Source organism: Alternaria ventricosa (assembly GCF_023758065.1).
Source record: "Alternaria ventricosa strain BMP 2768 chromosome Unknown scaffold_3, whole genome shotgun sequence".
Classification (NCBI taxonomy): domain Eukaryota; kingdom Fungi; phylum Ascomycota; class Dothideomycetes; order Pleosporales; family Pleosporaceae; genus Alternaria; species Alternaria ventricosa.
In genome coordinates, this window is record NW_026055683.1 from 1,042,367 (window position 1) to 1,062,840 (window position 20,474).

Consider the following 20,474-nt stretch of genomic DNA (forward strand, 5'->3'; position numbering starts at 1 on the left):
GGTGGGTGGCGTCAACAAAGAGCGACTCCAAGGACTCTAAATCTGCCATAGTCACCACAGAGGCGAATGCAACAGGCGCTGGTAGCAAGCCGCTGCCCGCTACCAATTCTGCCAAGCTCTCGAAGTATGGCTGGCCACCCAGCAGGCTTCCGTGCATCCGCAGATTGTAGCTTGCCGTCACCAGTCGGAGCTTACCGGCTACCGTAGGTAGATCAGTGAACGAGCTCAGTAAAAGTGTGCAGCTGCCAATAGCGCGCACCAGAGTGTCCTCTTCGTGCCATTGTGTGTTCGGGTGGTGGGATAGCGAGTGTAGCAGCCCTTCAATGCTCCTCTTCATTGACCCAAGGGGCTGTGGGCCATGGAAGTATTGTACTATGGTTATGAGGAGATCTTCGTATTCTGGAGTACCACGAGCATCGTGCTGGTTCAGAAGGTAGTTGATGTACGGTTCGACGGTGTCATCGTTGGGGTAATTGGGGAAGCCCAAGGCGTGCGCGAGTCGTATTCGGAGGGGATCAGGTGGAGGAGGCCCTAAAAACATGCCCATTGTGTATATTGGGCAACCCGTAAGCCTCAATTACTATGGCAGAGTGAAGGCAATAGATCGCTGAATGCGAAAAGGGAAGGTTTTCCACATGGAGGCTGGCAGGCTGTCCATGAGGCTGCGCATCGCAGGGGGGTAGCCCATCAGGATGGCATTGCCCCTTTCGACCAGGCGGAGGCTGAGATTTGGCTGACATGATCATGCATGTGTGCCGGCGCGTAGCGATGGATTGCGTGGTGGCAGTGAAGCACCTCGGGAGGAGGAGAAGGCGTCACGGGCTGCACGCGTCGCTTATCGATAAGACACCTCGCGCTTAGGCAACCCGCGTCACAATCTCGCCGGCGCCCATCCACGGACATGACGAACTCACCGACGCGTGTTTCCGAGATTATGTCACACACACATGATTTGATGATCCTTCCGTGCACACACTGGTGCAATTATCGACATGTAATTCACGCGTTGAGTCTACAACTATCCATCTGCTAACCAACCAACAGGGACGCCGGCAGCAGTAGGCGCAATGGCAAGCCAGCATCCTGCGAACCATGCAGGCTGAACAAAACCAAGTGTGATCATGGCCATCCGAAGTGTGATCGATGTCGTCAACGTGGTATTGAAGACCGCTGCTTCTACCACCCAGCACCTCTCACCAGACAGCGTCAGAGTGCCGATGAGTCAGGAACAGGTGAAGCCCGTCCTCCTAAAAGAAAGTATGCATACATCCGGAACTACATTCACATGAGCATTCTGACTCGAATAGACGACCCTCGAAGCAGACTTCGGATGCTGTTGCCGCTTTTGCCCCAGCGTCTCCGTCGCATGGTGACAAACTTGCGGATGCCGTTGCTGCTGATGTATATCACCCTGGGTTCCTCGGGCCTGGATCATACGCCGTACTTCTTCCTCAGGATGAAGAACCCGGTCAGATGCGTGAACGCGAGGAGTCTGTTGCATCAGAACGATCAGATCGCGAACTTACACACCAGCACACCCTGTCCAAGTCCATGCGATACCAGATGGCTTGTGATGTTTTGAGCACTCTTCGCCATTACAACGCTATCAAAGAGCTCGTTCTATGGTATAATGCAACAAATGAAGCAGGTGTGATACCTGCCCAGGTTCAGGTCGACGCCGTGAATGCGTTAGAAGCTGTTGTTGACAAGCATGACCTTCGGCGGAAGAAACCCAGTTCTCTGCTGATAAGCCAAGTACTCGAGACGACTGCACGCCCTTTCACAGTTTCACAGTCAATGGAGGCACACGATTTTCACATCTTGTGTTCCGGTGATAATTTACGATTCGAAACTATCGGCTTTCTCCTCGCGACGGCCGGGCGATCGCTAACGTTTGGCTTCGTTCCGGATATCTTCAGTGATCCTGCCAACAAGGACATGAAGTTACACTTTGCCGATGAGCTACTTCGCGCGAGTACGACCTGTCTTTTTCTCACGACGATGCTTGCGACAGTCAACGACATAACGATCTGGATGTATTACGAAAACTACCTATTTACAATCATGATCTGCGGCTACCAAGGCCCACCCAGCTGGCGACGGATAGGCGAACTGTCGACACAGATATATGCACTGGGTATACATCAAGAGAAGAAGTGCGCTCATGCTCCGAAATGGTTGACGGAAACACGCCGTAGGGTTTTCTGTTCAGCATACAACCAGGACAAGTCGATATCCACCTTCCTTGGCCGTCCGATACGTATCAGCAAGAGACACACTGACATCGAGCTTCCACTGGACCTGGCCGATAATGAAGTCACTGGTGACCAGGCGACCTTGGAATCTGCCATCGCAGCGTTGGACGAGGACGGTTGGAATACCAAAGGCAGATGGTTGAGAGCGTCTTGGATCGTAAGTCTTGCACCTAGGCTGGTCTCGTTCCCTCAGCTAACGTACATTAGCGTTTACGTCATATATCCCTGCGAAGTCGCGAAGAAATCCTGGAATTCTCGCTCGTCAAGATAGACGCGAACGCGGAAGCTCAGCTACTGTACGCGTGCTATGATGACCCGACTTTGACCTCTACTAACAAGTCTGTAGAGATATATCCGAGCGTGTACGCACTTCCTGGGAGACGCTACCCAAACATATGCGATACTGGAAGACCTGTTGGGAAGACGATGTTCCCACGGTAATCTGCCTGATGCTGTCCATCATACACCTCACGCATTGGTACAATGAGTTCATGATTCAAAAGCTGCTCGATTACAGCCCATTGACGCTCAACACTGCCCTACTGCGCGTCTCTGTTGATCTTCTTTGCAATACACTCACCTTGGGTAGAATACGCGATCGTTCATACGACGTTCAACGCGACATGCTCAACGCCCTACTGCTGTTTGGTGTACCGGCGGCGTCGGTACTTGCTACAGCTTTGCGCGAACAACACCGAACAGGTCAGCAATTCCCCGCTGAGATATCTCGCGCGGAGATTATTCGCATGCTCAGTGTGCTCATATCACATCTTGATTCAGCCGCACACATGGAAAACTCTGGAGCTAGACATGGCGAAGCCAACTACAACCTATTTCGCAAAGCGAGCAAGATCTTTACCAAGGTCATTGATACGGTCTTGGACACTCGACCGGCGGAAGAGATTACCCCAGCGAGTGCTCAGCTTGGGATTGACCTGGATCTGGACATTTTCTCCGGCGCTGGGTTGGATGGTTTTGAAGGGGGCATGGAATTTCCCGGCATGGGGATGTCACTTGGTATGAATGGGAATGGAAATGGAAACTTCAGTGATGCAGCGGATGATTGGGGTGCCCTCGGCCAGTGGAATGCCTTTGGTGGGCCTGTATAAAGCCCTGCCACCACTGGTATTGCGCCCTGCAGGAGACCTCGCATATATATGCACCCCGCAAGCTGATACGGAAACTGTCGACGCGTTGGATGTTCGTGTTCATAGTACATTTGGCCTTGCGCAAGCACATATAACCGTCGATACGCTAATTACAATCTAGTACAACGCTACTGACAACCTTTTCGAGGTATCATTGATATTGAGAGAAAGTTTGTCTCCAAATCAGTCCAGAACATACTCTCCTTCTACGCCTCCAACGCAGCCGTCCTCTTGATGTTTGTGTAGCGAAAGCCGAAAGCAGCAAGGAACGCGGCACCACCAAACGCGATACCTACAATGAGACACTCACGGAAACCAGCGACGTAGGCCTCAAGCACTCCCTCGAGGAACTGCGCTGGTATCAGAGTCTTGAGCTCGGAAGCACCGGCATCCAGGACGATCTGGGGGTCAAGACCTGGTGCTGTGATGGGCAGCTGCTTTAATAGCGTGTTCTGGAAGGCAGCCTGAGCGGATGAGACACCAAAAGCGCCACCGAGGGTTTGGATGACTGCAGCACTGGTTAGTAGTGTGTCAAGGATAGGAACGAGATGGAATGTGGCTTACAAAGAAGCGTGGCTGTGGCCAAAGGCACATCGACTTCCTTAGTGGTCGCCTGGATGAGCATAACAGGGACTTGGAAGCTCACTCCGATACCGATGCCACAGAGGATCTGGTATCCAATCCAGACTTTGGCGGGTGAATCGACATCGAACGTGTAGATCATACCGGCACCGATGGTTGTGATGGCCGCTCCTCCAATCATCCACGGGTACGCGTAGCCGGTCTTTGTGATGATCTGGCCAACGATCACGACGCAGATGGCTGCAATCATTGTAAGCATTTGGAGGAGAGAATGGACGTTGGTGGTTTACTTACTGACTGCTAGAATGAAGGGTACGGTGCGAACACCACTCGAGGCTGCCGAAACGCCCTGCACGGATTCTATTGATCATCAGTCATGGGCGGCATGATCTGTAGTTCAGCGGACTTACGGAAGTAGATCGGCAAGTAGTAGAACGTGACCAAGAAGGCAGAGTTGATCAAGAACGAGAACATCGATCCGACCCAGATAGTTCTCCTCTGGATGATCAGGCTATGAACCATGGCGTTCTCACCCAGCCACCACTGATCGACCACGAACAGAGCCATCAACACGACGAAGGCCACTAGGGTACCGATCACGGCACCACTGTTCCAAGCCTTCGAGATGCCTCCCCATTGCAGCGCAAGGATGAAGCAGACGATTGCGCCGATGATGAGGATCAAACCGGGCATATCGAGTGTGCGAAGCATGCCACGCCAGTCAGGGCGAGACTTCGGTGGTTCGTTGGCGAAGAAGAGGAGGATAAAGAGGCAGGATACACCGCCTACGGGAAGGTTGATGTAGAAGCTGTGAAGCTGTCAGCGAGAGCCTCCAAAAGCTTTTGCAATTAGCTTTAACGTACCACCAGCGCCATGAGACATGGCTGGTAAATGCACCACCGATCAACGGACCGACAACACTGGCGAGACCATATGCTGCACCCATCAGACCGCTGTACTTGGGTCGATCTGCTGAAGGCACCAAAACGGCAATGATGGTATACGAGCCAGAGAACAGACCAGCTGCACCAACACCGCATATCGCGCGACCAATGATCAAAGCTACGGAGCTGGGTGCGGCACCTATCGACGTAATACATTAGCATGGTGTTGATGTCACTGTAAACGAATATGGACTTACCGCAGATCACACTACCCAGCTCGAAGAAGAAGATGGAGATGAGGTACGTCCACTTCAGCGGAAAGAAAGTGTACAGTCGCCCCCAGAAAGCCGTAGTCGCAGCCGTGGTGATGAAGAAAGCTGAGCCATACCAGCCGATGTCTTGCAGACTCTTGAACTCATCGGTTATTTTGGGGATGGCTGTTGAGATGATGGTCTAGGGTTTTGGTCAGGCCTTGCTTGCAAAGGGTCAAAGGAGAGAGGTTGCTCGCTTGTACTTACAAAATCTAGGGAAGCCTGCAGCGATGGGTTAGCCTACGTCTCTCGTATTGATGGGTAAAGACGTTGCTTACAAGGAAAATAGCCAAGACCAGGCCTACAAGTACGAGTACGAATCGTCCTTTCGTCAACTGAATATGCGCTAGCTCTTCTTTCTCCTCCCCTGTATTCAGCGATCCTGTGTTGAGCGACCCTTCGGTAGAATGGAGATCCTTCTCCTCGTCTGGGCGTCTAAGAACGTCTTCCTTCATGTTTGCAAAATTATCGAAGATGGTATGAAGAAAAGAGAGACGACGGTGCTTGATGGTTGCAGTACTGATGCTTTACGTTGCAGGTTATTAGCCAAATAGTAGTCTCAACGATGCCGCAGCATCATAGACTCCCTAAACGGCCCCAGACCCGAAGTGCGAGGACGGACGAAATTCATCTTCATGCGAGGAGCCCGCTGGAGTGTTTGGTGTGCGTTGGGGAAGGACCTCCTTGGTCGCTTCCGTGCTTGCACGGAGTTCCGTCGGCGCTAGCGGACAAGCGTCACTTCCATCAACCAAGGCCTCGGTGTTTTTGTCAGCATCGCTTAACTCATTGCTAGCTACTGCGTCGGGGTCGCGCATGTCTTTAGTCATCTATGGCGATCGCATTGAAGTTTCGCGGACGTCCTGTTCATGCTGGTGGTGGTTGGGGGCGCGTGCTTTGGACGTGACGCGCCGGTGGCGCAACGCCAAACTCGCAACCAATGCACTTGTAGAAAACGACAAGATGCTTGGGGCGCGTTTGAACATCAAGATCGCAGTATATACGGATGTTGAGGTGTTGACTCGACACTTTTAGTCGAGAGCTACTATAGACATGATGAGTGCAATGTGCCAACGTCAGCAACGTGATATCCGGAGATTTCAAGGGAGACCAAAGCTCTTGTCGTTAGGCGATGGTGAGAGTCGGTCGGTAGCGAATCAAACACACATAGCTGTGTTCGCGGTTACCTTGATGAACGTTGTCCCATTCTTAGTGCCATCAGCGGGGTACACGCTGTTCCACGCCTTATTGTCCGTACGTGAGGGATATGGCGCATGCTTCAACGAAGTGATAATCATGTGTAGATTAAGTAGGAATGACGAAGAAAGAGGCCTTCGCAAAGCGTAGACATGTTCGTGGACAACGCGCACGATCGCTCACTGGAAAACTAACACGAGAAAATTGTGGGCCAATATTGGAGGATAGACAAAGTGTTATATTTGGTACGCAAGGAACGAAACTACAGGAATACGCTATAGAAAGTAGGGAAAGAGACGCAGCGGCATGGTGGACAGTCAGGGCGTAGTGTACGAGACCACCAAGGTCTTCGGAAGAAGAGCTGTTCAGATAGCAAGATCGGGGTGTTCCACCAAAGCCTCCTCATACATGGCCACAAGCTTCTTCTCTTTGTGCGCGTCTCTTGGTTTGATGTCGAAGACGAACACCTCCGGCCGAGTAATGAGCAAATCGGTCCAATCTTCTGTATGGATGGGTATGTCTGTTGTTACGTCAGCATAAGAACGAGGTGCCATAAAGCGGAATGCGTACCAATTCCAAGCTTGTTCTTCTTCTTGGTGACGTTGAATGCCCAAGCCAAAGAGCCCATGATTGTGACCAGCTGGTAGTCTACAATCTCCATACCCAAGCAATTGCGACGACCATATCCGAAAACGTGGTGGTTGATGACGTTGGGGTACTTCGTCAAAGGCTCCTTGTAGGTAGGGTATTTTGGGTTTAGATAGCGATCTGGATTGAACTCTTCCGGGTTGGGGTACAGAGATTCGTCACTCCGACGTGCCCACTCTGTAGCATGTATGAGCGCACCTTTCGGAATGAAGTATCCATCGTATTCATCATCTCTCTCAGCTTCGTGGGGAACGCCCGTAGGGACTGGCGGTCTCCAGCGGATCAGCTCTTTGCCGATCGCTCTCAGAATCGGAAGCTTCGGTGCGTCGGCCCATGTGGGTAGACGGTCGGGGCCGCAAACCTCATCGATCTCGTCTTGTAGTCGCTTCTGCCAATGGGGATAATGGCACATAGCGAGGTAGTATGTCTGGATGGGCGAAGACATGGGTAGTGATGCTGTGATAGCAAGCATGCCTATCGCGAAAGCACCCTCCTTCTCGTCCGGGACGCCATCGGGGAACTTCAAGCGCTCCTTGTCCTTGAAGAAAGTGCGGGACCAGGAATGACCGGGAATACCAGCGTCCATCTTGGCTTTGACGGATTGCATCGCCCCGACCCAGAATTCCCTCTGGGCATCATGGCGCGCCTTCTCCTGCCAATACCAAGGATTGATCAAGTTGGGTAACTTCTGAACGACTGGAAACCTGTTCGGTAGCTTCCCTGCTGGAGAGATGGCAGCGAGAAGACCAGCCGAGCTTCGGTTCAACCCACGACTCAGCTTTGGGTCTTCCCAGGCGAGGCGCGCGCTCACACGGTGGGTGAACTCTTCGGCGAGATCGGGATAGTTGCGGTTGTCTTTCATCAGCGAAACCATCATCCGCGTGATCTCGAGGTGCGTGAAGCCGAACATGTCGTAATTGTAGGTTTCGGACAGGCATTGGTGAGCGAATTTACGGTGTCTTGTAAGTGCCGCTGCAGAAACAGTCAGCGACATTCGGAGATGATTCGATGAATACATACCATTGTTGTCTAAAAGAGGAAGATACTCTGCATCGGTTTTGGCGCCTGGGATGTTGGGTGTGGGCGCGCGATTGGAATAGTATGCTCCACGCCTTGCGAGAAGATCCTGGCACACCTTCTCGCTGTTGACACGAATGTGTTTGACACCGAAGAGAGTGAACTGGTAGATCGGACCGTATTCTTCGTGCTGTATTGGTATTAGTTACATCGTCAGAAGCCTCGATAGTGACCGTACCCATTCAGCGAACTTCTTGTACACATCCTTGGAAGGGAACTTGTGGAAAGGGCCGATCCATGGCAGACCTTTATAGCACTGTCAGCAAGAACCTTTTCTTCAGACAATGGATACTGACCTTTGGGGCCCGGCAGCGGCTTGTACTTGGGCTTTTTCGGCCTGAATAGACGAACAACGGCTAGAAGAAAAGCACCTATGACACTGATGGCGATGCTGGGAACGAAGAGAGCAAGCATAGCTTGCGAGAGTGGTTGTACTCCCACGTCAATCATGATTGCTAGAGTCAACGAAAGACAGCCGAATGGAATGTTGAACTGATACCAAACTTCGGTCAGTCCACGGGGCTTATAACTACAGTCCCTGTGGTTTTCAGGCCAATTCTACTATCGCCTCAACTCCGGACTGGCACAACTTCATCGCACTCATCCTCTCGGACCTGCCTCGGTGTCATGTCTCGCGAACGCCATCAGCATACTGTGGCTTGCTCGATACACAATGCGCAGGCATCATCCCGAAGCTCAATTCCTCTTGAGAACGGTACTGCGACCGCCGACCACCGATCGGATGGCATTGTATAGGTGGAGAGCCGTATTACAGTCAGAGCCCTATCGTATTCTTCAGCTTCGTCTCAGGCCCGGCATGGCGGTGGGGTGGTAAGGGTCATGATTCCTCTTGCCAGTCCGGAGCTTGGGTGAAGGGGGCTGCCACGTGCGCTTCGCGCTAACGGTCTTGGCAAACCCCAACCACCGAAGCCTGAGGGTCTTCTATCCCATCTGTTCTCACCCACCACGACGTCTCATGTCTCAGCCTATACAGCGACTTTCTCGCCTCCGAACTCGCTCTCCCCCTGCCACACACTGGCACGAAATCCAGACAGGCTACGAATAGTTCGCCACGGGAGTCCGCTATACGATAAGCTCAAAATCGCCGAGCGCGAAACCAACGTTGACAACGCGATCCCGTCCCGTCGTCACGGACCTCCGCCGTACCCTCAGCTTCCACAGACGTTGATTCGCGTAGCGCGCATCTTCCTGTCTCGATATAACCAGGGATGAGGGAAGACGCGATGCAGATGGCAGCTGTGTTGCGCTCTGAAGGCTGACCCGGTACCCACTCTGCTGGCGCTGGAAGCAGCCGCTTGCATGAACAGTACATGAGATATGACGTTAGGTTGGGACTCAGGTCCTTAGTACTAACAGTGGCTGAAGCGTTCAGCTAGATTACGGCTCGAGAGTCTCAGACGGCCGCTCTTCGCGCTGCATCGCGCGCATTTGGGGTCGATGAGGCGTTGCCGCTGAGCCATGGCCCTTCATCCTTCCAATGCCTTGATTGCCATCGTCTTAATATGACCCGAAGCAAGGCCCGAGCTAGGTTCCAAGAGCTTATAAACAAGAAGGACCACATATTGTCGTGACACAATCATTTCGCCCTTCATCCTTGTTGTACATGCATTGCATTGCTAGCGTTTAGCTGCATCGTCCTGTCGTTATGGCTCTCTTGGCATCGTTCGTCTTAATCACATCTGTTCTTGCGCGACAGGTGGTCGCCGTCACTACACAGCAGATTGAGACCGACTTGTCCTCCAATCTGTCCAATGGATCACAAGTCATTTTTACCACCGATTCCTCTTACTCCACTGATTTCAAGCAACGATGGAGTATCTATACCAAGGCTGAGCCAGCTTATGCTGTTGCTGCCAAACCCGCCACAGCGAAAGACGTACAGACGATCTTGCGGTATGCAACCAAGAACAAGGTTCCCCTCTTAGCAACTGGAGGTGGCCACGGGTACTCGACGACTCTTTCTAGCCTACACAATGCGCTCGACGTTGACCTGAGCAACTTCAAAAAGGTCAAAGTCGACGCATCCACCAATACCATGGTCGTTGGAGCCGGTTCCACGTTTCATGACATGTTTGATCCGCTATATGCGGCCGGCAAGATGATGCGTGAGTCTTCGGCATATTCGGCATCCTAGAGTACTGACAAAGTCTCCAGCTTCTGGTGGGACTTCTCCGCCAAGCATCATCGGCCTCACGTTGGGTGGGGGCGTGGGACCTTTGACTGGCGAACACGGACTCCTAATTGACTCTCTACTCTCCGTGGAAATGGTCACCGGATCGGGCGAGATCCTAACAGCATCGGCTACGGAGAACTCCGACCTCTTCTGGGGCATGCGTGGCGCGGGCTTCAACTTCGGCGTGGTCACGTCCGCGACCTATCGCATCTACGATACGATCAATAATGGCATGGTATATAACGCGGACATGTCATTCGAAGCTGAGAAGAACGCCACGATATTCGAAATCTTCCAAGCTTATCAGGGCAAGCAAGATGATAAGCTAGCATTAACGATTGGATCCTCCATAAAGAACAATGTCGTAAGTGCCAACCACGTCTGGTCCGACAGTTGACCTCCATTAACTCATTTCCAAGCCTACAATCGATGTCTCCGCCATTTATTACGGCAACAAGCAGCAGGGCGACGCCGCGATCAAGTCGTTCGTCAACCAAAAGCCCTATTACAGTAACATTTCGGTCGTACCCTACAACCGACTAGTGAGCGTGGCCAACTTCGGCGGCGACATTTTCGCTCAGCGAAAAGGTGTTGACGCGGACATATGGGGATTTCAACTCAACAATCTCACTGTACCTGCCCTGGTCGACACGTTCACCAAGTACATCAACTTCCTGCTTGCAAACCCGGCAATAGATAATACCAACTGGGTTGTTGAGAAGTTTGGTCTCGGCGTAACGGCGACTATCGACGACGACTCCACAGCCTACGCTTGGCGCAAAACTGTAGCCTACGGCTTCTTCGCGTTCTACCTACCTGGAAATGTCACTGCAGAGCAGATCAGCACCGTCGACACATTCACCGCGAAGATCCGCACCGACTTGATGTCAGCATGCGGAAACACCGCTGGCAACGTGTTTCCCAACTACGCACGTGGCGACGAGAAGCCAGAGCAAGTCTATGGCGCGAAGAAACTTCCGAGGCTAAGGCTGCTGAAGAAGAAGTATGACCCGAAGGGCTTGTTCAACCACTACAACTCTTTCGTTTGATCTTCTATTGCTCCACCGTTGGAGTCGGGTGATATTGTCATTCTTAGCCTGGTTCCCGATATCGTCGGTTCTCCCAGTGCCATCTAGTTGTACATAATCCATCGTTCAATTAGATATCGTCTCCATCATTTCTTTGTTATCAACACCTCTATTGCTTCGACTAATTGTCGAAGTTCCGTGATGCGATGAAAAAGGTTCGGCACGAGAGTGAACCGACAGCTGCCAATATATTGGAGTCCAGTTTATTTCGAACGGCATCAACAACCGCAGTCTCTTATATATGGAAAAACTGCGGAATATCTGAAGCCTATGGTATGTCTGTTGGTGAGAACTGAGGGCGAGAGGCAAAACAACGAACATCTAAGCCCAAGAAGATGGATCAACGATCCTCGACAACCGAAAGTCCAGATCAAGCACTAGCTACTGTTGTTGAGATTATAGACGAGTAGAAAGAGATACCGCGTGATGAGAACATAGAAGTACATGATATGAAGGACTTTAGAGGCAAAACGCCCTACACATTTCATTATTATTGACATGAATGTATACCATGATAATTACAATACTCGATGCCCAGGAAGGAAATTGGGCATTCCATCCGCGCGGAATCAACATGTTACAAACTAATAGCCACGCCAATCATTCCACTACCTTTGATATCTTTCAATGCTCCGCATCTTCAACCCATAGCTCGTTGATATACTCTTGCCTTCGTATTGCCAGCTCAACACGCCTACATCTGGCTGCCGAAACATCTCCATCAAATCAATACCAGCACACTCGGCACTAGGCGCCCCCGACTATCTTCCTCCATATGCTTGTCTCTAGGCCAGAATAGCAGCAGCATTGCAAGCCACGAAACCAGCATATAGTACAATCCTCACACGGTTCAAGTAGCCCCAGTAGGCAATCTTGTCATGATCCTATGACACGAAGTTAGCATCTCTCGTACAAAAGCAACACGGAAGATAGAGAAGACTCACCCTCGCAGTCTGCATCCCCCTGCCCTTCTCTGGTAGATCCGCGTAATGCAAATCTTTCTGCGCTTTGAACTTCTCGATCAACACGTCATTCACCGGGTTCATGTAGTGAAGCGTGAATGGGAAGATCAGGAACGCCAACACGCTACTAACGCCGTAGATGATGGTCGTCTTTCCCGTAAGTCCCTGTCTGGTAGAGGAACCGTATGTCATGATGGCGGACAAGATAAGGTTGGATGCCGAGAGTGAAGTAGCAGGGACTTGTGCAGCGCGGAACTGGTAGTGCCATTGCCGGATTGCGAGGATGGGAGAAGGAGATTCGAGAATGGATGGGATTGAGATAGTGGACAAGGCTGTGTTCATACCGAGGAGAAAGGTGGCTTGTAGGAGGGTGCCAAATTGGAGGTGGGCAAAGGACAACATCGTGGATGAGGGTTGTAAGATTTGGGGATGCGAATAGCAAAAAGTGATGTACGGGAAAACGATGAGAGACAGAATTTGGATTTTTGATGACGGTGGCGTCGATATGAGCGAGATGCAGTATATGCTTATATCTTCATCGCACCTTCTCTATGAATCTCTCCGTCAACGCCCATCGCTCTTCCTCCGCAAACATCACCGAACTCCATCCACGCAACTCATCTCCTCCTCATCGCACCTCCTACGCCGGCTCTCCAACTATCGGTACCTATCAAGCTCGGATTTCCAGCACGTGAATTCTGCATCAGGTAAGCAGAATTCTGTCATCGCACGTCCGAACTCCAGCTAAGCCGGTGAACCGCGTTGCCAAATCCAACCGCCATAACGCTGCCCTTTCACACGAACACGGACAAGAACCGCGCTAAGGTTGAAACCTTAATCGGGCCGTTCTCAGCTGAGTAACTCGCGAGCGAAAACCTTAAGTTCGAGATGACGGGACGCCTGATTCGACGCTTCCAAGGTCGCTATGACCCGACACCACGCGCTAGTCCGGAGTTCCGTACAAAGTTTACAAACAAACGTTCACCACGCCGCATCCTTCCAGGGAAATGTCGCCAGCGAGAAGGCAGGAGTGCGCTGTTCGCGCGCAATACCGGACACCGAGATGACTAATTCCCGTTGTGCGTGCGCCGTTCTTCTGCGTTCCTTGACGTCAGTAATCGTTGTCGGATCGTGAAGCGCTTACTTCTGCCTTCGTATTTCCTCTTTACATTACCTTCAAAGAGTCAAGACTGCTGGCCTGACTTGAACTACGCGCGCGAAGACGAAAGACTATCGATCTCACCTCACTCCCCACCACCCTACTTTACTCCCTCCAAGCATTTCCCCTTCGTGGTATAGCTGCTTCGGCGCGACATTCACCAATCATGTCCTCATTCCCTGCCTTCCTCAAATCGCAGCTTCTCTACACGCCCAAGGTACCTCAGCCGGAGACCTTCACCGGCAAGACCGTCATCGTAACAGGCGCCAACAGCGGGCTCGGCCTAGAAGCAACACGGCATTTTGTCCGCTGCGGCGCGACTACAGTCATCATCGCATGCCGCACGCGCTCGAATGGTGAAGCCGCCCAACGCGACATCGAAGCCACCACGAAGCGTACCGGCGTACTGCAAGTTTGGGAACTGGATCTCTCCTCGTACGCTAGCGTGAAGGCGTTTGCAAAGAAATGCGAGACGCTACCTTGCATTGATATCGTGTTGCTGAATGCGGGCATTGCGCAAGGCAAGTTCGAGATAATCGAGGGGCATGAAGCGCACGTCGCCGTTAATGTCATCTCCACATTCATGCTCGCTCTGCTCCTGCTACCTGTTTTGCGGAGAACAGCGGAAATCCACAAGACGAAGCCGTATCTCACCATCGTCACCTCCGAAGTCCACCACTGGACTCAATTCCCGCAGAAGAAGGCCGACAGCATCTTCACCGAGCTGGACGACGAGAAGAAAGCCGACATGGCAGACCGCTACAACGTCTCCAAGCTCATGCAGATCCTTCTCGTTCGTCACTTGACCCGAGTCATCATCAAGGACAAGAAGAAGGAACCTGTTGTTATCAACTGTGTTACGCCTGGTCTTTGCAAGTCGGATTTGGTCAAGGATATGGGCATGGCGCCGGTGGTGTTCAAGAAGGTCTTGGGACGCCAGGTCGAGGTGGGCAGCAGGTTGTTGGTGAATGCGACTGCGTTGCCGGAGAGTCAGGGCGAGTATATTCTGGATGATCATGTGGAGGAGCCGTCACCGTTGGCGAGGAGTCAGGAAGGTGCAGAGCTGGGCAAGAGGGTCTGGGATGAGTTGGCCGGGATCTTGGAGAAGGCAAGTCCTGGTATTACTCAGAATTTGTAAAGCATGGCCTGCGATCATGGCTCTCCCTCGCATGATGCGCTGGTAGTCGGAGTCGTGGGATTTAGATAATGTGTAAGGCTATCATTAGTTAACCAAATGAATCTGAATGTTCAACGCGCTGTATCGTACATGAGTTGGACGTGAAGTACATATTGACCTGAACCTTGTTGAATTTTGGACGTGATCGTGGTGAAACTCATCGGGGTATTCTATTGTTGCAACGGCACAGCCAAGACGAGACAAGCTTCTTCGTCAACGGCGGCCTAGTAATGTTCCTGAGAACTCTGTTCTATCAACATCCCATACCTGCTTTTAGACGCCTGCGCCAGATTGTCGTGATCATCAATCCCATCAACTCCATCTAGTCAAGAAGTAGCGAGCCTTCTCAGTAACATTTCGTGAACAGTGTGTAGGGTGACTCTCCAGCTTGCTAATACAATACTGCAAGCTGTTGTTACCCTCCAGAATAGGCAGCCGTCTCTTGTCGTCAAGCGTGACGACGGGTGTGCCAGTAGTAGTGTTGAGAAAGCACTCTTCCTCCGAGGGTAATAGGGCATCGATGCCACACTCCACCGCCGCAGATGAGGAGGTTCGGTCCCAAGATCGGAGAGACCAGCAAGACATGGCCGCACGATACAAAGCTACCGGCCACCAGGTTGGCCGTGCGTCCATGGACGATCTGTCGATCAATCTGAAGATTTGGCCAGCATGGAACAGCACGTATCTCTCTCCTTCGGGATGACGTGCCCACCGCCACATGTCCGCACGGGCCGTGTCTGACATGGGTGGCTCTTCCTTGGCGCATTTCTCAATCTCGGGGATGCTGGTGAACACGTTCAAGCTAACCAGATGGAGCATTATCATGCTGACACAGTCGGTGGGGGTTACTTCACCCTCGTCATCTTTGCTGGAAGAAGCTTTTGAGCGCGAGAGAAGCGTTGCCAGATCTTGAAGCAAATCTTGCGTCTCTTGCAAGCGGCCTAGGATCTTGATCTTGGAAAGCACCCGGTATCGGTTTGAAGGTTCGTCGGCGTCGAAGATGCGCAAAAGTTGCTGCTGCTCGAGCACCATGGCCAGAATTGGGTGGAGAAGCAGACGAAGGTGGTGTAAGGGTACGTCATCGCCGACCACCAACCGACCCTGGAGGAAACTTCGAAAAAGGCCGTTGAGAGATGGAGTCGTGTGGCCAGAGCGCGGTCCAACAGAACCCTGTTTCTCAAGCCAGGCACCAAACTTTGCGGCATTGCAGGGTCCTGGTTTGTTCCCGTTGGCGCCAGAATGCTCGAGCCACTCATTGTATGACTTGGCGTGCCACAATTCGTTGTCTTGCGGCAGGGGCACTTGCAGGTCGTTGATCGAGAGTATTGGTGGCAGGTCGTGCAACAAGCTGATCTCAAGGTCTACGTAGACCCAGGCATATGCGTGGCTAGAAATGTTAGTAACATGTCGACGGGTAATGTGAGATGTATCTTACCGATTACGCTGCTCTTGCTCTTTCCACATTTCCCACATCTCTGGCCCTTCTGCTCTTGGATTATACACGGCCTGTTCGGGCTGTAAGACACCAGTGCATTTCAGCATCTCTGAAAGTTAGTCCAAGTTTCCAGCGCACGCGTAGGGTCGATGACTTACACTAAGATATTGCCCCCTTTTCGACATAGCGTACGCAGCAAAAGAGTCCTTACCACTCCGTGCGCAAAGTGTGAGCAACTGCAGTGCAATGCCTCCAATCATTGGTTGTGATATGCTCCGGCTCTCGAGAACGTCGTCCAATGCAATCCTGCATATTTCTATGAGGCCGTTGGCGAGGACGTGCGATTCGAAATGATCTGTAAGCATCGCACCTTGTGAGATGAGAAGTATGATGAGCAGGATCCCGATATCGGCCTTGTCGACTTGTAAAATGTCTGTGACGTTGATGCTTGAGGAGCCAGCGAGACCCAGATAGGGCTGAATGGAGTCGATGCGGTTCGCATACGTTTCGATAAAGTGCATAAGAACGTTGGAGGGGGGGAGAACTACGATGCGTCCAAAGAGGCCTTGACTTGATGTTGAAGGAGATTGTCGGCTCCAGAGTGCCCGTTGCAAGAGTATCTGTACAGTCGCAACAACTCGGTCTCTGGCATCATGTGAAAGAGTCTGGCTGGGTTCGCGGTCGTTCTCCGCAAGCCCTTGCCATGCGGTAGGCTGTGCGAGTAGGTCCACCATCTGCGCGAGTACATCATCCGATGCCGCAGATTTGTCTACCGCTTTCTGCGGATATTGCTTTGGTGTGAAAGCGTTTCGCAAATCTGATGAACTCGCTGGTATGCTTGTGCTCCCTCGGTGTATCGTATCGGGTGGTGTCAGCGGTTGATTTGGCCCATGTGATAGGTTGTGGTTTTGTTGTTGAAGCCCTTGACCGCCGCCTACACAGCCTGGCGGATACAAGGGATCGCTAGGGTGCATATCCATCGATGATATGGAAGCGAAGAGGTTATTTGAGGTGTCCATAGCTTCGCCATTAGCTGGAGGACCGGGATATGAGAAGCCCATAAAGTCGTCGTAACCACCAAGATCTAGAGATGGTGCGGGTAAAGCCGAGTTGGCGAATGCAAGCATGTCATTGTTCTGCGGCGGTTGGCTCTCTGGCACCAGGTATCCAGTAAATTGATCCATGTTGGGAACATGGCCTCCGTTAGAATAGTTGGCGTTTGTCGGGCTTGTTGACGCTTGACTCCGTGCTGTGGATTTTCGAGGAGCTCGCGGCTTACGCGAGGTAGTTCTAGGCTGACAAACGTAGCCTCTTGCAACGCATTGTGAGCATGGTACCTGTCTTTGTGTCAGATGTTGCACTGATGGCTCAGTAAGTGACGCTCTGGCCGGGTACTCACCTTCCTGTCGCATCGTGCCTTAGAGATGGCACATCTGGTGCAGGCAATTAAACCGGGGTGGCTCATTGAAAGTGTGATGTGATTGGGAGGTATAGTCGATGTTCCGATGATTACGAGGTATGTTGGAGACGTACCCAGGTACTATGTACGGGATGTAAGCGTGTATATGTGCGTTCACCGAGCTAAGCTCATACGGGACGGGACCCATATATACCCCTCCTTGGCACTTGATGACAGGATGTAGCTGAGCTCGAAGACAGCCCTGAATTGCGGTGACGCGTGAAAATCTCCAGCGACACATCTCAAAGTCACCAAAATTATCCCGAGAGATAACTTTGATGGCTAGCGCGAAACGAGACGACGCATCAGTCCAAGTTGAGGGCGCAGGCGCCTCTTCGCAGGCCCAAGGCTATGCATGTTTGTTGCGGCGGGTTAGGCCGCTACTGCCAGGTTCAGCGATAAGAGCCAAGTGGGGCAAGGGTCTTGGGGCTGTAAACCTACGCCAGTCTCGCCTCGCAAGACGATGCCGAATTGACTTTCCAGCCTCACCGGCCGCCGCCGCTCGCTATTGTTGGCCAGTCAAGCATGGCAAACGCCATTCCCACGAGGGGGCGTGGTGGAGCCGCAAGGCTAAGCACTTGCCAAAAGGGACCTACTTTATGTAAGCCGGGCTCACCCTGCACCAGGTGTGGCAATATTCGTGAGACACTGACGAAGCTGGAATTTAGTAGGCGCACAGGCAGCAACATCATCCTTTTTGACCGTCTTCTGCTCTCGTTACTTGGCCGGTTGTCTCAAGAATGAGTCCAACGCCAGGTGCCTGTAAGCACTACTTACGTCGCGCGATTGGACTGTGCCCAAGTAATGTTGCATCGTTTCTCTTTTCTGTACGACGTACTGAAGTCAGATAACTTAGCCAGCTGCAACATGATCGCATACACGAGCGACTATGAGCCATAAGGTGTGTTAGCAGCTCACTCTGGTCCCCGAAATCCGTCCTTAGCCCTCTCCTCATGATAAGCAGGTCCAATGTAGTGAGACACTCGCTTTTGCACTTGATGGAGAAGATCATGTAGCTGAAAACATGTCTCTGCTACATGTGCGCATGAACTCGGCCCTCCCGGAGACGCGACCTGAGGTCGGGCCTTCCCGTAGATACGATGCAGCAACCCCAGCACCACAGCATCAGGCGCTGCAGTCGAGATGAAAGGGTGCATGGCTACACATGCGGCGGTCCTTACCTGGAGGCGACTCCGCTTCCAGGGCGCACTTTCAAATGTGTATACAACCGAATAGCGACAGCTGCAAGCATACGGATGCTGGATCGAGATGGCTTTACTGAACACCGGAAGTCACCCTTAAGAGTACAGCTGAATCCCACGCCAGCGAGATCACGCATAAATCTCCCTTGTCTCCGAATGGCATTACTGCACATACGGTGTTAGTAACCCGGCGGTCCACGACGGCAGCTCTAATCTGTTCTAGAGTTTGGGAGTGCCGCGGCTGAATGGTAAAATGAACGATTCGTCGGCACAGGGAACATTGGCAAAGCCGACCATGCCGACCAGTTCATGGGGGAGAGCCGTCGCGTGTTGCGGACCTAGAAGAGGGCCGACTAACTGTTGGTCGGACGGCTGGCCTCAGCTTTACACTCAGACCTCCAGACAGCGCGCTCGAACACCTTGGTCAGGTTCATAGTAGCCTTGCGTCTTTCTAGTTCCAGAGATATCCTCTTAGTTGCAGATTCCCAACGTGGATCAGACTATGCCGGATTACCCCATGGGGTTGGTATCGGAAGCTACTGTGATCCTCGGCCGAGTTGAACATCCGTCATTTGGTCCAATCACTGCAGATGAATATGAGTGTCCCTAGAGTAAGCCGTCGTTTATAACTCGACCTAGAAGGGTGGAAGAAAAGAGGCCTCCCATTTCAATAGGCTACTGGTCAGGTCAACGCACCAATAGAAGTAGATACATCGGGGTCGCCGTATCTGTCTTGTATAGCTTGACCAATGGGCGCTAGCCCACTTGAACGTGCCGATGCAGAGGCGCAGTTGCTGCAAGCAAAGCTCAGCCTGACATGAGCGGGAAAGTCTGTAAACAGCATCGGTACATTAGTACCAGCGAGATACATGTATTGTTCGTCGTGGTCCTGTCGTCATCAGGAAGACTCGAGCCCTACCTGGTCTTCAGATCGCGCAGTGTTGCGAAACTCCCATTGCGAATATTTTCACCCCCTATAGCGTCTCGGGGGGTCGCTCTCTCAACAGCTTAACCAGATAGTTCATAGTCTGGCGTATGTGAGTATTCCATGAATCCTGGCTTTTGTCTGTTTTTGAACGCAGATTTGGCTCTGCAGCCATGAGCTGTTCAATCAACCAAGACGGATACTGAACACGCGACGTTGTGCCAGGAAGCAAGCCTAGTTTCATCGAGAGTTGCGCACTCTGTACAGTGATCGAGCCGTACGAGCAGTTCCTGGCGCATGGTCGATTGAGAAGACCATATTGCCCACATGCAGCGTATGCATGCAGGGGCGATATCGACGATGATTCTAGGTTATCCTTGGAGACACATAACAGCGCATCCGACTTTGGCGGCTACGTGCTGCCTTCCCCGATAGTAGAGCCGATGAGACAGACTGATGTGAACGACGCAGCATCAGGGGCGTAAGAGATTCGGTCCGGCCCCTGCAGTGTTAATCAGATGGGCCGGTTCTGCCTGCAGTGTACAGCATACTGTAATAGAAGCAAGGCTGACCCTTCACTCGTTGATTTACCTTTCGTAAATTCCATCATCGTAGTATGGAGGAATCAAAGGCCACCGGACTGGTGTACGGTACGACTGGTGGTGATCAGGGTGGGGTTGAAGATGGAGAAAGCGCGTTCACTAGCAACGGCAAGTGGGGGTACTCGGATGCCAAGCTTTCCATCGCGGGCCAATAGCGGAGTTACGACAAATC

At 52.1% G+C, this 20,474-nt stretch overlaps 7 protein-coding genes across 7 annotated transcripts; 3 read left to right on the forward strand and 4 right to left on the reverse strand.

The window, feature by feature from the left end:
• Positions 1–1,797: 1,797 nt before the first annotated feature.
• J4E93_002279 (uncharacterized protein) lies at positions 1,798–3,364 on the forward strand (the record flags this gene model as incomplete). Its single annotated transcript, XM_049340226.1, has 3 exons — positions 1,798–2,412; positions 2,463–2,551; positions 2,602–3,364. The coding sequence occupies 3 exons, from the start codon at positions 1,798–1,800 to the stop codon at positions 3,362–3,364; spliced, it is 1,467 nt and encodes a 488-aa protein (XP_049202548.1).
• Positions 3,365–3,609: 245 nt separating this feature from the next.
• J4E93_002280 (uncharacterized protein) lies at positions 3,610–5,635 on the reverse strand (the record flags this gene model as incomplete). Its single annotated transcript, XM_049340227.1, has 8 exons — positions 3,610–3,911; positions 3,968–4,225; positions 4,280–4,345; positions 4,396–4,793; positions 4,849–5,068; positions 5,127–5,322; positions 5,388–5,402; positions 5,459–5,635. 8 exons carry the CDS (start codon positions 5,633–5,635, stop codon positions 3,610–3,612), a joined length of 1,632 nt encoding a protein of 543 aa, XP_049202549.1.
• A 1,104-nt stretch (positions 5,636–6,739) lies between these two features.
• On the reverse strand, positions 6,740–8,549 carry J4E93_002281 (uncharacterized protein; the record flags this gene model as incomplete). The annotated part of the gene is made up of 5 exons (XM_049340228.1): positions 6,740–6,894; positions 6,945–7,994; positions 8,043–8,229; positions 8,278–8,345; positions 8,396–8,549. The coding sequence occupies 5 exons, from the start codon at positions 8,547–8,549 to the stop codon at positions 6,740–6,742; spliced, it is 1,614 nt and encodes a 537-aa protein (XP_049202550.1).
• A 1,216-nt stretch (positions 8,550–9,765) lies between these two features.
• Positions 9,766–11,342, forward strand: J4E93_002282 (uncharacterized protein; the record flags this gene model as incomplete). The annotated part of the gene is made up of 3 exons (XM_049340229.1): positions 9,766–10,225; positions 10,275–10,657; positions 10,713–11,342. The coding sequence occupies 3 exons, from the start codon at positions 9,766–9,768 to the stop codon at positions 11,340–11,342; spliced, it is 1,473 nt and encodes a 490-aa protein (XP_049202551.1).
• An 824-nt stretch (positions 11,343–12,166) lies between these two features.
• Positions 12,167–12,685, reverse strand: J4E93_002283 (uncharacterized protein; the record flags this gene model as incomplete). Its single annotated transcript, XM_049340230.1, has 2 exons — positions 12,167–12,265; positions 12,326–12,685. The coding sequence occupies 2 exons, from the start codon at positions 12,683–12,685 to the stop codon at positions 12,167–12,169; spliced, it is 459 nt and encodes a 152-aa protein (XP_049202552.1).
• A 983-nt stretch (positions 12,686–13,668) lies between these two features.
• Positions 13,669–14,640, forward strand: J4E93_002284 (uncharacterized protein; the record flags this gene model as incomplete). The annotated part of the gene is made up of 1 exon (XM_049340231.1): positions 13,669–14,640. One exon carries the CDS (start codon positions 13,669–13,671, stop codon positions 14,638–14,640), a length of 972 nt encoding a protein of 323 aa, XP_049202553.1.
• Positions 14,641–14,991: 351 nt separating this feature from the next.
• J4E93_002285 (uncharacterized protein) lies at positions 14,992–17,437 on the reverse strand (the record flags this gene model as incomplete). Its single annotated transcript, XM_049340232.1, has 4 exons — positions 14,992–16,066; positions 16,115–16,221; positions 16,273–17,363; positions 17,434–17,437. The coding sequence occupies 4 exons, from the start codon at positions 17,435–17,437 to the stop codon at positions 14,992–14,994; spliced, it is 2,277 nt and encodes a 758-aa protein (XP_049202554.1).
• Between the last annotated feature and the right edge of the window lie 3,037 nt (positions 17,438–20,474).